Source organism: Pinus tabuliformis, chromosome 1_1, assembly GCF_031772625.1.
Source record: "Pinus tabuliformis cultivar Carrire ecotype Pingquan chromosome 1_1, CPIR1, whole genome shotgun sequence".
NCBI classification, from domain to species: domain Eukaryota; kingdom Viridiplantae; phylum Streptophyta; class Pinopsida; order Pinales; family Pinaceae; genus Pinus; species Pinus tabuliformis.
In genome coordinates, this window is record NC_142297.1 from 611,750,268 (window position 1) to 611,765,323 (window position 15,056).

General features: G+C 36.2%; 1 protein-coding gene across 1 annotated transcript; it reads right to left on the bottom strand.

Moving 5' to 3' along the window:
• Positions 1 to 14,362: 14,362 nt before the first annotated feature.
• LOC149214764 (heavy metal-associated isoprenylated plant protein 7-like) lies at positions 14,363 to 14,827 on the bottom strand. The gene is made up of 2 exons (XM_089389502.1): positions 14,725 to 14,827; positions 14,363 to 14,640 (listed from the first exon to the last, which is right to left on the bottom strand). Exons 1-2 carry the CDS (start codon positions 14,825 to 14,827, stop codon positions 14,363 to 14,365), a joined length of 381 nt encoding a protein of 126 aa, XP_089245628.1.
• Positions 14,828 to 15,056: the final 229 nt, after the last annotated feature.

The following is a 15,056-nucleotide window of genomic DNA, read 5'->3' on the forward strand; positions in this document are numbered from 1 at the left end:
AGGTGATCTACAGTGAGAAATGATACAAATAATGCTACCTGTGTGAAAATGCAAATTTAAGTGGACTGGTGTTTCTCTGGATTCAGATACCCAATCCATTTCGACATGTGCATTGCTTGTTGATCCACTTAGAACTGTATTAGAGTTCTCTTCCTTTGGTAGATTGATTAGTAATGTTTTCCAAAGTGTATGTGAAGTCCAAGTATGCCTCAATTTTGTCATGTTTCATTGTTTTCTAAGATGAGATTTGATGTATGTAAAATGGGACTTTTAAATGAGTTCCATGTGATTTTTTTTCCCTTTAGAGGAAGGGATTCAAGATAGTCTATGTGCATTTTGAGTCATTTTTTATATCAATTCCAACATGTTGTCGCAATTCTATTTTTGTGATCAAGAGTATAGAATTTTTAGGGTAATGTTCTATGTGCACTAAATTTTTTGAGGGGTTCAACACTATGTATGGGGTTTTGTTTTCAATATATGTTTGTCAAGAGTAAAGAAGATTTCAAAGGTTTTATATAGTAGGCAAAAGACTAGGTTGTTGCACTTTCTATTGGCCATGTCTCTCTTGAACTGTAGCTTTAAAAAATGTCATCACACATTTACTAACCATTGTGATACTTCACATTTTACTATCTTTTAAACTAGCAAAGGGCAAACATGTGAAAATAATCAATAAATCATTTACAATATGTTATTTGCTTAAGTTAAGCGACAATGACCACTAAGAACAATTCAATGGACCAATATTCACTGGTCTATTACATAAAATTGCATAAAAAAATTATTATTTCTTCTATGCTACTACAACATATGGTGCAATTGCTAGTTTAAGTGTTTATGGAGGCAAAAACCTCCAAAACCATGTATACATAAATTATGCTACATAGTAATAATAAACCTTAATTTTCCATAGCTTTACATATAGTAAGTTAAGTTACAATGACCACTAAGAACGATGCAATGGACCAATATTTACTACTTTATTACATAAAATTGGATATATATATATATATATTATTTGTGCAATTGCTAGTTTAAGTGTTTATGGAGGCAAAAACCTCCAAAACCATGTATACATAAATTATGCTACATAGTAATAATAAACCTTAATTTTCCATAGCTTTACATATAGTAAGTTAAGTTACAATGACCACTAAGAATGATGCAATGGACCAATATTTACTACTTTATTACATAAAATTGGATATATATATATATATATATATATATATATATATATATATATATATATATATATATATATTATTTTATATATATACATATATATATATTATTTTAAATCTTCTATGCTACTGCTTTACGAGGTTTCCTTTGCAACATGTGGTGCAATTGCTAATTTAAGTGTTTATAGAGTTAAAAACCTTCAAAACCATGTATACATAAATTATGCTACATATTAATAACAAACCCTAAATTACCATAGTCTTACATAAAATATCATATATGTCATGACTATAAATTATTATTAATGTTTGGTTTAATCATAATTTTAAAATTAATTTTTTTTTTTTTTTTTTTCTCGATAAAACTGAGCTAATTATATTACAAAAAAGTCAAAATTACAACAAAATTTACATCTGGGCCGAAGCCCTGTTTCTTCAAAGAAGATATCAGTCGTTGCTAACCTTGCAGAGAGATTCGACACGGAGTATACAGTAATCGACACGATGGATTCAGGACTTGACACGGTGAATACCGCAATCGACACGATGGATACATTACTGGACAAGGTGAACATAATTCGACACGATGTAAATAGAAAACGACACGGTGAACATGTAGACTGACGCGTGGACTGAGACTATGGTGATTTGGACCGACACTGCGAACATAAACCTTATGACAGATATACAAAATCATGAAAATGAGAAGGTCAGAAAGATTCATTCCTTGCTGCCCAGACTTGGCGTCTTCTGAGTTAATCTTCATCCGTGGTGTGAGGCTCATCTTTTGCAGGACCCTTGAGCTTTTCCGATTCTTCCTTACCCTGACACGAGCTCCTCTGAACAGGCTCACTGGGGCCGGCCTCATCCTTCTGAACCGGACGCCTGAAGTCGACAGTGGGAGTCTCCATATCCACCCGCGGAACAGTCACAGTTTCCAAGCGCCCCCGAACACTGCTGCAGTGCTCCACGGTAACCGAAACTATCAGAGTGTTGTTAGCAAAAGCACAAGGGATTCTGTAGCGAATGGCTAGGTGTTCCGTGTGACCACACTCCGGGATGCCCCAGCTTCCTCTAACATTGCGGCCCGGAGGCCTGTTTTGCTCAGAGGTAATTTCAACTGAGGACGATGGTGAGATTTCAGGCCTCTGAGAGGCAGAACGACCCCGTGACCCTCCTCTGCGACTGCTCATCCTGAGCCTCTCCCTTGGCATTTGACAATGGCTTCCCACACCAGCGATTCCCTCAGAAACCTTACTCCAAGCAATCACCCACTCAAACGGCTTGAGATGCGGCAAAGTGGTTAGGGTGGCAACCTTAATAGCTTCCATACTCCTCGGATGTTGCAGCGCATTGAATGGCGCCTGCAAACGTCTGTACATTCCCACAGCGTTCCCCTGCAATCGACTAGACAGACTAACGACATTCCCCTCCGCATAAACCATTTCCAACTTGCTCATTGCTTCGCCTTCCGGCGAATTTATGGAGCCTTCTCCTTGGAGTGGCGTGGCTTGTCCGGGCTGACAGAGGCCCATGTGACAAGCCACATGCCTCTTAACTCCCTTAACACGCGGCATTGAAACTATTAGCACCCGCATCCGGGAAAAATTAAATTATTATTATTGAAGAGAAAAAAATATATTAATTTAAAAATATATAAATTTTAAAATGCAATATCAATATTTTTCATATAAAAAAACATAAAAAAATAAATTAATTAAAATTTGTTTAAATATATAAATTATATTTAAAAATTAACTAAATATATTATTGTCTAGAAATCTTCGGCAAAATCACATAATCAGTCTTTTGTCGACGCGTTTCGAACCAACCAGTGTGGTTCATCGTCAAGACGATGAACCACACTGGTTGGTTCGAAACGCGTTGACAAAAGACTGATTATGTGATTTTGCCGAAGATTTCTAGACAATGTTATGGATCACAAAAGTCTAAATTCCTTAAATATATTATTATTTATTTTATATTAAATTCACCATCCCAATTATTATAAATACTAAAACTATATAATAAAATATAAAGTATAAAAATGAATTATTAAACATACATACATAATTGTTTCACATAATTCAATTTATATTTATATTTATATTGAGATGTAAAACTGAGATTTGAAAATTACAATTATGACAGACTGTAATTTAAACCTTTATTCATCCACTAAATTACAATGTATATCTGGCAAGTTTCCTACACTGGATTCCAAATTTTAAAATATTTAATAAAGTTAAATATTCGAAATAAAGCTATTGTTAATCAAAGTTTTGGAATATCTCAGGTGGAGGATTTGCCTGAAAATGTGCGACCAGTGAGCTCGAGCCTCCAAAGCATTAATGCCTCAACGCTCCATGTTTGAATGCAAAGCCATATTTCCTGTGCACTCCAAGAGACAATATTTAATGCACTCTAAGAGCTTTGACTGGACAGTCCTGGTCATTCTCCAGGATGTCGGATAACCTGACAACTACATGCATACCTACATGGACATATTTAAAATTCCTACGACGCAACAACCATAAGTTTTTGTGCCACCTCCGCCTCCGCCTCCGCCTTGATCCCCACCGCCACCACCTGTCCCTAAGGAAAGCTGGCATATACGATACAGAATATACAACGTACACATTTAAGTGGCATATTAGTTTGAATTTGAATGTGAAAGCCCGCTCTCAAAATTTTAATTTCTATAGACTGATTGTTGTGGCCCACCTCTCCATCTCCCTTTACATAAACAAACATTTATTAAAAAATCTCTGCTAAGTGGATGATGAAATACATGGAGCATACAACCGCCAAGTGGATGATGGAATACATTAGAATACATGGAGCATACATCCGCCAAGTGGATGATGGAATACATGGAGCATATAGCCTCCGTGGTTTTCAGAATGACCATCAACATCATACAACATCCACGGTTTTCTAGAATGACGATCAACTACATTACCAAATGTAGCAAATGTGATAGTGTTAATTTATACATTTATGTATAATCATATACAGTGTGAGTGGGTCTAATGGTTAAGAGCATGTGTTTCTTCTTAAGAGGTCGCAGGTGCATAAGGGATAGAGTATGTATGCCTTCATAGAGTTAGTAGTTAATTGGATTAAATAATAATAATGTATTAATGTTTGTTTACATGTTAATTTGTTAGAGTCTTGGAGCCTTGTGAAAACTTAAGTGAATGAATATAATAACTCTTATTTGTATTCAATTAATTAGGGAAAGTCACTTTTCTAGTTTAAATCAATATATTTGAAGTGTCAAAGGTTGGAATAGGATTGGTAGATATAACCCAACCTACTTTGCCTCTGTCTAATCCACCATTCAACTAACCATTGAAATACCTTGGTCAATGATTTTATTAATTAAATTAATTAATTAGCAAAAGTGGCTTTTCTAGTTTAAATTAATATATTTGAAGTGTCAAAAGTTAGGATGAGATTAATAGATATAACCCAACCTACTTTTCCTTTGTCTAATCCACCATTTAACCAACAATGTAAATACCTAAGTGGATAATTTTATTAATAAAATTATTTTTTTAATTAAAATAATATTATATTACCATACAACTTGAGTGGGCCTAATGGTTAAGAGCATGTATTTCCTCCTAAAAGGTAACAGGTAAGTATGCCTTCGTAGACTTAGCAGTCAAATCACTCCACACAGCTGCGTCCCTTGTCCCACAAACAAGAGGGTCTTATACCCTAATTTGGTGTCTGACTTGACCACAAACAAGAAGGTCTCATACACCAATTTGGTGTTTGACTTGACCATTACTTTAAAATTAAATAATCAATGCTTTCCTAGAAAACATAATTTTATAAAACTACTAATCAATATATTTACAAAATTAAGATTAATAATTTATTATTATTAATATGTTGTACATCACAATACTATTTAAAAAAATCTATTACTAATAATAATAGCAAAAAATTATAATACATAATATCTAAACATTTAAAAATGATAATGATGATGATGGTGGTGGTGGTGGTTAACGTCCACTGAGACCAAACTTTGATCTATCGGGCCTAAAGAAAACGAACTATTTAGTTTGATTTAATATTTTATTCCTATGCTCAAAAAGCTTGGAGAGAAGCCTCCCTAGCTCACTATAACATTGACATCGTAAAAGGCTAGGAAGGTCAGTATTGCAACAAAGATTATGAAACTGAGATCTAATGTGGTTGTACGTGAGACACTCTAAGAGGAAGTGATTTTCATCTTCGATGTTTATATTCTCATAGAGATGGCAGATCCTTTCCATCCATGGTGTTTTAGGAACTGCCCAACGACCCATTTCACTATGGAGCTCATGAGAGTTCGTTCTAATCTTGGCTATATTAATTTTCTTCTTTAAGCTACTTAAAAACAGGATATACTTTTGATCTTCTAGGGTGGGGTTGATGACCTCCCTATAATATCTTAATTTTCTTTTAGTTGTTAAATCTTTCTCACACCACAAATTTTCTTTGAACTTAAAAGTAACAATATTTTTAATGTTATTAATGTTTTGCAATGCAACATTCTCATCAATCTCCCAATGGTTTAACTAGGCCCTGGTGTCTTTATACCAACCTCGTTTAAGCCTTAGGTGGTTTTGGCTGGAATTTAAAGCTAGCTTATGAAGTCTATGGTCTGCTATGTTATTGAGTTTGTGCTTGTACAACAGAAGCCTAATCATAGCTAAGCTCTCGATAGGGGAAAGACCCACTTCTATAAGGAGAATAGGATAGGGTGTATTGCTTTTAATTTTGAGGTTATACGTTATAAAACGCTTCTGGATTTGCTCAATCTTTCTCCAAGATTCTCTAGAGATGTTCCAACCCCAAACCTCACATCCATATAAGATAACAGGAGTGACTAAATTTTCAAAGAGGAACTTCTTTCTATCCCACTTTACGAGGTTTGTCATTTTACAATTATTTTCAAGACCAAAATAGGCTTTCCATCCCCCATTAATCCTTTTCTCAATGCTAGAGTTCTGGTTGAGCTTGTGATGAATATCAATTCCTAGGTATTTGTAAGAAGACACTTCCTCCAAGTTACTATTGTGATACATAAAATTAGCGTAAGTGTCCTTGGATTTGATAATCATAACTTTCATTTTGTCAGTGTTAACAATCATACCCATGGTAGAGCAGAAATCCTTAAGAAGTCTAAGTTGCTTATCAAGATTAGATGGGCACCTTGCGAGAAGGACAATATCGTCAGCATAGAGAAGAAGGATTATGACTATCCTAGCTAAGATCGTGCCAGCACAACCTGCTTCCTCTAAACAACCTTCTAGCTTGTTGATGTAAATGCCAAATAGGGTAGGGGAGAGGGGGAAACCTTGTTTAACTCCGATATTACACTTAATATCTTTTGACCACCCCTCATTGCTCTTTAACTTGGAAATTACATTCTCGTATAACCTTATAGTGGCAGCTCTCAACTCGAAAGGAACCTTCTTCTCTTCTAATCTATTCAATAGGTTGTTTTTAGGAACCATATTAAAAGCCTTTCTAAAGTCCACAAAGCAACAAAAGAGATTGTATTTATCATTGCAACATTCCTCCACAATGATCCTAAGCGTAACGAGGTGGTCCATTGTTGAGTGTTGCCTTCTAAAACCCACTTGGCCTTTAGCCCACTTACCTTAACTTTCAAGCCATATGCTCAACTTCTTTTCCAAAATAATACCATATAACTTGGCTAAGAGAGGGTTTATCATAATTGTCCGATAATTAGAGGGGTTTTTTGTATCCCCACTTTTAAAAATAGGGATAATGAGGTTCTGAGTCCAAGGTTTAGGGAACACTTGCTTGACCGCTTGATTGAAAAGCTTGTGGATGTGGGGGATGAGGATAAGACCTCCAATTTTTAAGATTTCTACCTGGTAACCTTCAATGTCCTTAGCTTTCCCATTTTCCAGGCGTTTAACCCCAAAATTAATGTCTTCTAATGAGAAAACTTCTTTTGTTGTGAGAAGGGTTTCAAAGTTATCCATGACATTTGGAGATTCATAAAGCTTTTTAAGATGGGAATTCCAGTCGTGTAAAGCAATGTTATAATTATCTTTAGTTTTCCTAGTTAGAATCTGCCTCTAGAATTTCTTAGGAGCTACCTTAGGGAGGTGTAAGAGATTCTCTTGTCTTTTACGAATATACTGCCTTTTTTTCCTTTTAGTTAGGGTTTTTTATATTTTTATCTTGCCAATTTTAAGAGATTCATCAACAGCTGCCTTAATTGCTCCTCACACTTTTACAATCTTTGTCATACCATGGGTAGGTTTTGCTATTTCTTTTATTACTTGAAACTTCAATTGAGAATTTGTTAATAGAATATGAGAGGGTTTTAGTAGAATTATGATAGAGGTCTTCTATGTTGTCTATACTAGATAAAGGAAGCAAATTGGATTTTAATTCATTTAGGAAGAGATCGTTTTTATTTCTATCAAAGATTAAGTTCTTTTGGCTATAAGGATTATCTTCTATGGGATCTCTATGCATGACAAAATTGAGAGTTATAAGTAAAGGCCTATGATGAGAGTCAGGTTCGTGGTCGTTTAAGATGTCAAAATTTATTATTTCATTGTATTAAGGGAGATTGGAAATAACATAGTCTACCACGCTACTATCAAGCCCATGGATGCGGGGCATCTGGCTAGAATTGGGCCACTTCTTTAGACTGTTTCAAATTATGAGATCCTGAGCACTACAGAGCTTGACTAGCTTCGACCCAAACAAATTTTCCCCGAGGTCTTCAGAGCTCCTTTTGTACCGGCTAGCCAAAGTAAAGTCTTCATCTAACCAAAGAGGATTAGGGTTGGAATGATTGCTTAGAAGAATAGCTTGGTTGTTTGAAGTTCGAGCATTAAAGTCACCCATTAAAAGGATACTACCTTCATTCCTTAGGCTAGAAATATCACTCTCTAAACCATTGTAAGGATTATTTTTATCTAGAATCTTTTTCTTATAGAAGTTAGAATTGATGGGGAGAAAATAACAAATTTCTATGTAGGTCTTTTTATTATTAATGTTAGTAATCTCTATCCAGCTATATTGGTTGTAAGGGTCGTTTTTATAAATCCTAGCATGGGGGAGATGTTCTTCTTAATCTAATAAGCTATACCCCCAATGCCTCTACGAGAGGATCGCTTGTTCCAGGTAGACCATAGTGTAAAGCCATCTATGTTAGGGACCTTAGATTCTTCATGCTCCCAAGTTTCAACAAGCAATGTAATATCAACATCATTTGAGATCCAACTTAGCTTGGGGCCTTTGTTCCATGGAAAGCCCTGATAATTCCAAGAAAGAATATGGAGCATGTTGAATTGCTATTTATTACTATCTTTTTGGTTTCTATCACAAATAATAGCTTTTCTATTTCTGATTATTGCCCATTTTCCTTCCTTCCTAGCTTCCTTTACCTTTTGAACCTCCTTTCTTAATTCTTCTTGATTTTCTGGAATGAGATCTTCATTTATAAATATTCTCGTTTCCTTTAGACTTGAGGTTTTACTAAGTATGCCATACTTATGGTTAGTAGAGCTCATCTTTACAAATTAAAATTAAAATATGTTTTTAAAAATCTAATTTATTAATTTTATAAGTTTTATATATATAATTAAAATTTTATTGAAAAATATTAAAATAAAATTGTATTCCATATTTGATATTTTAAAATATTAAAATAAAAACCTTTACAATATATAAATGAATAAATTAGTTTAAATTCATTTTAACTATTAATTTATAAAATATTTACTAAAATTAAATAAATTTTAAAAATAAGAAAAATAATTATATAAATAGTTGATATATATGGACTAAATATGATGTGTAATACTAACAACGAAAAAAGTGGCATACCATGAACAATAAGTTGTTAATATTGATAAAAACACTCAGAGGTCTTCTTATGACCTGTGTTTCTTGGGGGGCGGGGAGTTTCTTTCTTTTTTTGGGTTCTATTTTTCTATTGTCGGATTCTCGCATATTTTACTTTCCAATTTCCATGTCACTCATCTCAGTTTAAGTCCTGTTGACATTTTTCTTCTCGAGTTTATTATGGATGATGAACTACTTTATTATGGCGAGGATAACCCTTAAAGTGGGCATGCATACCCATCCCATGAAGATTTATTTTTATAAAGGATCCCCCATTGGTTTTACCTCCCATTCACCTAACAGTGGGAGTGTCTCACTTTCCTCAAGGCTTATTTAATTTGTCACCAAATCATCCAGATAATGCACAACGTTTGGAGGTTCCAGGCCTGATTCCTTCTACTAAGCATGCTCTATCTATGGATACAACAAGCCCTAATCACAATAAGCATCACGTGATAGCCTATAAAGCAACGAAATCCAAATATTTAAATGGTAATAGGGGATGATATTCCCCTTTGATACATTCTAAAACTTATGTATATGGATCTAATTGGTCGGTTTGCTCGGAAGGTGGTTAAACCTTCTTCTCTACCACATTGGATTGATTCCAATTGGGTTCTTATTATCAGTCTTTTATGCAATTCCACACATTTCCTAAAGCTTAATTATGTGGTATCCTCAATAAAGTAGACAGAGTGAGGACTCTCTTATCCTCCGACTAATGTTGGTGAAAATCTAGGTTAATGCTTCAAAAGTGGAATATGGATTTCGACTCTTCGCTTAGCCCCATGTGAATGAAAAAAGAATGGGCCCTCCTCCCATGTTTGTCAACTCCATTCTAGAACAAATCAGTTTTGGAAAAAATAGGAAATCATATTGGCCAATTTGTTTGTTGGGAGGAAGTTTTCCTTTCAAAGCAAGATGGATGAGTGGCATGGAAGTAAGTGGAGATCAACCCTAGTGAAGATTTCCTAGAGGATATTGAATTGGTATTCAACAAGATTGCATGGAATCAAAATATTGATTATTGGAAGTTTCTCTTCCATTGTTTTCCTTTCCATGAGGTAGGTCACCTCGTCTTTAATTGCACACGAAAGAAAAATTATAATCATCTAAAAAGTTTATATTAGGAAACTTTTGAACATGTAGATTGAGGCCTCAGGACTGAGGGAGAAGGATCCTCTGGATTCTAAAGTCGAAGACACTGATGATGACCATCCTTCGTCCTTAGGTAAGTGGTTTCAGACCCCCTCATTTTTTCCTATAAAAAATAATGATAAAATTCTCCATGATGGTAATATGCTTGGGAAAGTTTCCAAAGTTATGTCCTTGACAACAACGTCTCCAATGCCTTCTATTCAAGGTCTCTCCCTCTATAAAATGTTGCCACATGTCAAGGAGAATTATGTCTTTCCAAATCTGATTTTTCCTTATGGTTCCAACTCTTCATCCAACTCTTGTAGGAAACCTCCTTCTTCAGATTATAAGGTGATTTGTTTTTCAATCGAGCTCTATGTTTCTATTGACCTCCATGTTAAGTGAAATGCTCTCTATTCATCTTCCTTGACACGTGAATATGTTTCAACGTCTGGTGGTCTAGCCATGGATGCTCCTTCTGTCAGTCATGCTAGTCACAAATCCTTGCTTTCTAAGGCCCAATCTAAGGTTAGGGAAGACATTCTAAGTGGAAAAAATACCATAATATCCAAGGTTCTTAGATAAAAGGCCCCTCCCATGAAGGAAATTGAAGGTATTATCTTTGAATATTAGGGGGTTTAGGGCCAACCTAACAAATTGACTCTAAAGTGGCTCATTCAAGCCCAGATCCTGGATGTTATCATAACTCAAGAAACCATGTCATTGGGTGCCTATGTGGTTTCAATTTTAGAACTATGGTGTAGGAATTAGACTTTATTCTCATTAGATTTAGAAGGTTTTTTGGGTGGCTTTCTTATGGCTTTGTGGCCTGATCCGTTATTTTACTTTTATTGATCTCTTCCAAACATATAGCGATTGATTTTGTTTCAAACAAACATGAAGAGGTGAGTCATAACGTTATTCCAATTACAAATTCTTATGATGCATGAAAGAAGTCAACATATTTATTTGACTCACTCTCATAATTGGAAGTAGTTCATAAATTAGACTTATGATGCATGATGTGGAAGCCATTGGAATTAAAATGGACATCCCTATTATAGCCTTTGTCAAGGCCCTCTATCCTACATATTATCACTATCTTCAATACTTACAAGTTAGTTCCCAACTCAAGGATGATACTTTTGACACTCTTATGGAGGCATTTTCAAGAAGGGAGAAAGCTTTTAGGAAGAGGAATATAGCTTATCAATCCCATGAAGAATTTGCGTGCCTTGCACAAAAAGAGAGGAATCAGTCACAAGATTCTTCTAGAGAAAGAGCTGGTAGAATAAGACATGGAAGGAAGAATAACAGAGACAATGGGGATAAATATCATCAAGGAGGAAAAGATGATCTCCATTATATTTGTCTAAAGATTTATTAACCTTGTGTGATTTAGTTAGCAAACATTTGGATAATATTTAATATGTGTTTGAAAATAAAAATAAGAATAATGAGTTAGAAAAATGGATGTGTGTTTATTTGCGTAGGTTGATCCAATAGGTTTTTCAATAGTAAGATAAAACCAAAGAATCCAACTAACAATGTAAACTTTGAAACGGGAACTGATACTGTTACCCGTTTCGTAGAGATAGCAAAAAAATGACCCGATTTTCAAAAGTGGTGATGCAGAATACACATGTTTTTTTTAGAACATGGTTTTTGGAACTTTAATTTTTTTTCATGTTCAAGGATGAAATCAAGTTTTAGAATGGTAGTGATTTTCATGCTGATTTTAAAAAGTGAGTATTCTGCATCACACCCTTTTTTTAAAGACCTATTTTTTGACTTTTAATTTTCTAGTGTGTGAAATGTAAAAAATTATTTTCTAAATTTGATAGTTTTTGAAGTCGTCATTTTATTCATATTTTTTTGTTCTCTATCTTAACTTTTATTTTTTTAGGGGGGTTTTTATTGTTTTGCGTTTTTAAATTAGAAAGTCGATAGTTTGAATTTTAGATAATCTACATATTTATACATCCTTAATTATTTTTTCAATCGACATGAAATAATTGTTTCTAAAAAACAACATTTTTTAACAATGGACATAAAAATAACCATTTTTAACATAAATATAACAAAAAAACTAAACGTTTTGATAATTTTTTGCTAGAATTAACATGTCAAAATCACAATTTTTATACAAAAATATTAACTAAAAATGGTCAAATAATAGTTTTTTTTATGAATTTCATGTCAAAAAATAATAATAACAACTTTTTTTTTCAAAAAATAATAATTAACTTAAAAATCAATGCGAAAATCACAGTTGTGCTCTCTCTTTCTTTCACATACCAGACTCTTGATGGAAATTTCACCTCTTTTGAACTTTTCCAATCTGAGATTAGCTTCTTATCACTTAAAGCACTTGAAATACTTGTAGGCATGAGCTTAGGTGGAGTTCGTTCACCAATGTTTTTTGAAGATACACCTTTAAGACTCTTTGGTCCAGAAAGATTCACATAAATTTTCCTTGATGCCATTTTCCTAAAAAAAACACATAAATTAGTAAATAAAAAAACATATTAACTTAAATTAACAACAAAAATATACCATAAATTTTTTATTTGTATAATCAGAATTGCCTAGCCACCTCTAACGGGCAGGCGGGTCGATGGGCGAGCGGGAGGTCAGGTGAGGGATAATGAGACTAAGTGCACAATTAGGCAAGTATGGGCGAGCCGCTACCCATGCGCCCCCCACAACCCCCTGACGACTACATTGAAGCCCCGGCCCCATTAACTTATTCCTCTCACGAGAGATCTCTTGTTTGGATTCACTACACATTAATAATTAAAGTAACACGCCTGATCCATTCTCTGAAAATGATGATGATGACAAATCCCTCGATATGATTACCAAGTTATTGTACTCCTTGCATCCATCAAATCTGTGTTTTCTCTTTGTTTCGCTCGCCAACTCTGTATTTCTTCGTGGTCCATCCTTTGCATGCCACGCTAGATGTTTGTTTTTAGCTGAATTTTCTGTTTGAACGAAGCTTCCTAAGCTTCCCCCCCTCCTCGGCCCCCCTCCCCTTCCCTCACCCTACCCCCTACCGTCCCCCCACACTCCCGCGCCCCATCCACCCTCGCCCCCCCCCCCCCCCCCCCCCCTCCCCCCAAACCTCCGCCCACCCCCCCCCAAACCCCCTACACCCCTAACCCCTCCCCGCGGTCGCCCCTCGCCACTGCGCCCACCCCCCCAACCCCCGCCCAATTGTACCCTTCCCCAGCCCCCACCCACCCCTACCCCCGTGCCCTACCCCTACCCCCCCCCCAAACCCCTACCCCTACCCCCCACCTTACCCACCCCCCCAACCCCCTACCCGCGCCCCGCCCCCAACCCCCTACCCTTAAACCCCCCCCCCCTTCACCCCTCCCCACCTTACCCCCTACCCGCACACCCCCCCTTACCCCCTACACCCCCCCATCCCCTACCCCCTAACCCCCCTCCCCACCTTACCCCCTACCCGCGCACCCCCCTTACCCCCTACCACCTACACCCCCCCATCCCCTACCCCCTAACCCCCCCCCCCCCTCCCGACCGGCAAAACAAGAATTGAAAAACCAAACCACAATTTATGATTTCATTAATTAAATTTTATAACTTCATCATTTAAATTATGTAAATAACCATGAAAAGTTATATTATTGATATAAAAAAATAAAACAAAAATTCTAAATTCTTCTTTTCAATATAGGACGCTTCAGACCACGCTTCTCAAAATAATTACAATAATTACAATAAGGACCGTATGAACAACCAGGAAAAACTAAAACTACATCGTTAGGACAGTATGAACAACCACGAAAAAATGTAATTGCAATCCAAGTCCTGGAATTATAATTTCAGGTTGAGGGGGGGAAATTACAATAACACAAATTAAACGGGACGCTCATTTACAGGGGTATATTTTCAATGAATTCTCATTTACAGATATGTATATTCAATAAATTTTAGTATAATACAATAGAGTACACTTATACACTGAACCAGATTTTCTTCCTCCGGGTAGCATGGCTCTATACCAGTTCAGGATTTACCATCTTCTGTACATTGGAGGCGAAGGTAACCAACATCTCCATTACTACAACAGCCGACGCGATTTCTTGTCATGAATTTACGTTATTTTGTGATCACATTAGAGAACATGCATTTGGGTTGTCGTCACTGAACAATTGGGGAGGATGGCAATTCTGGATGACATACCTCGGAACACTCGACGCGCCTCTGTCGGTCTGATTGCCATCGCCATCCCCTTTCTTTTCATCTCCCTTTTCTGATTTCTTCTGTGGTATAACTTGGGCGCGTTTACGGGCCTTCTTGTGAATATGATCCACCAAATCCTTTGGATCCATCGTCCCCCATACACTACATTTTTGGTTCTTAAAATCTGCCTCTGCGCTCTCCACACCTGTAAATCATATATGCCGCCGCCATTTAAGGCACCATCATTATTTGGAACATGAAAATGCGAATCAATGAGATGCCCCCATACCTTTCATTTTCAGGATAGTTTTTTTCAGATGTATAGCACATGCTTCGCAATGCATTTGAACCTTCATCACAACGATCGCTACAGTTGACTGACAACGAACCATTTAAAGCCTTAATTTATGAGGACGGTTGATCAGAAACCGACCATTTAAAGTCTTGACTTGTGAAGAGTGTTCATCAGAAACCGACCATTTAAAGTCTTGACTTGACGGGAGTGTTCATCTGGTGCCTTCGCCGCCAACGGGACGCTCATTCAGACGGGCGGTTCGAGAGATGGGGGGAGGGTAATCCGCTACTTCGTCCCCTGCTCGAATGGGGCTTGCGACTGGAATG

Bases quoted from the DNA above. Each gene is read 5' to 3' on its own strand.
- LOC149214764 (XM_089389502.1), bottom strand. From the start codon at position 14,827: ATGGTTCGTTGTCAGTCAACTGTAGCGATCGTTGTGATGAAGGTTCAA. The intron at 14,641-14,724 runs GTATGGGGGCAT...TATGATTTACAG, and splicing joins AACTATCCTGAAAATGAAAG to GTGTGGAGAGCGCAGAGGCA.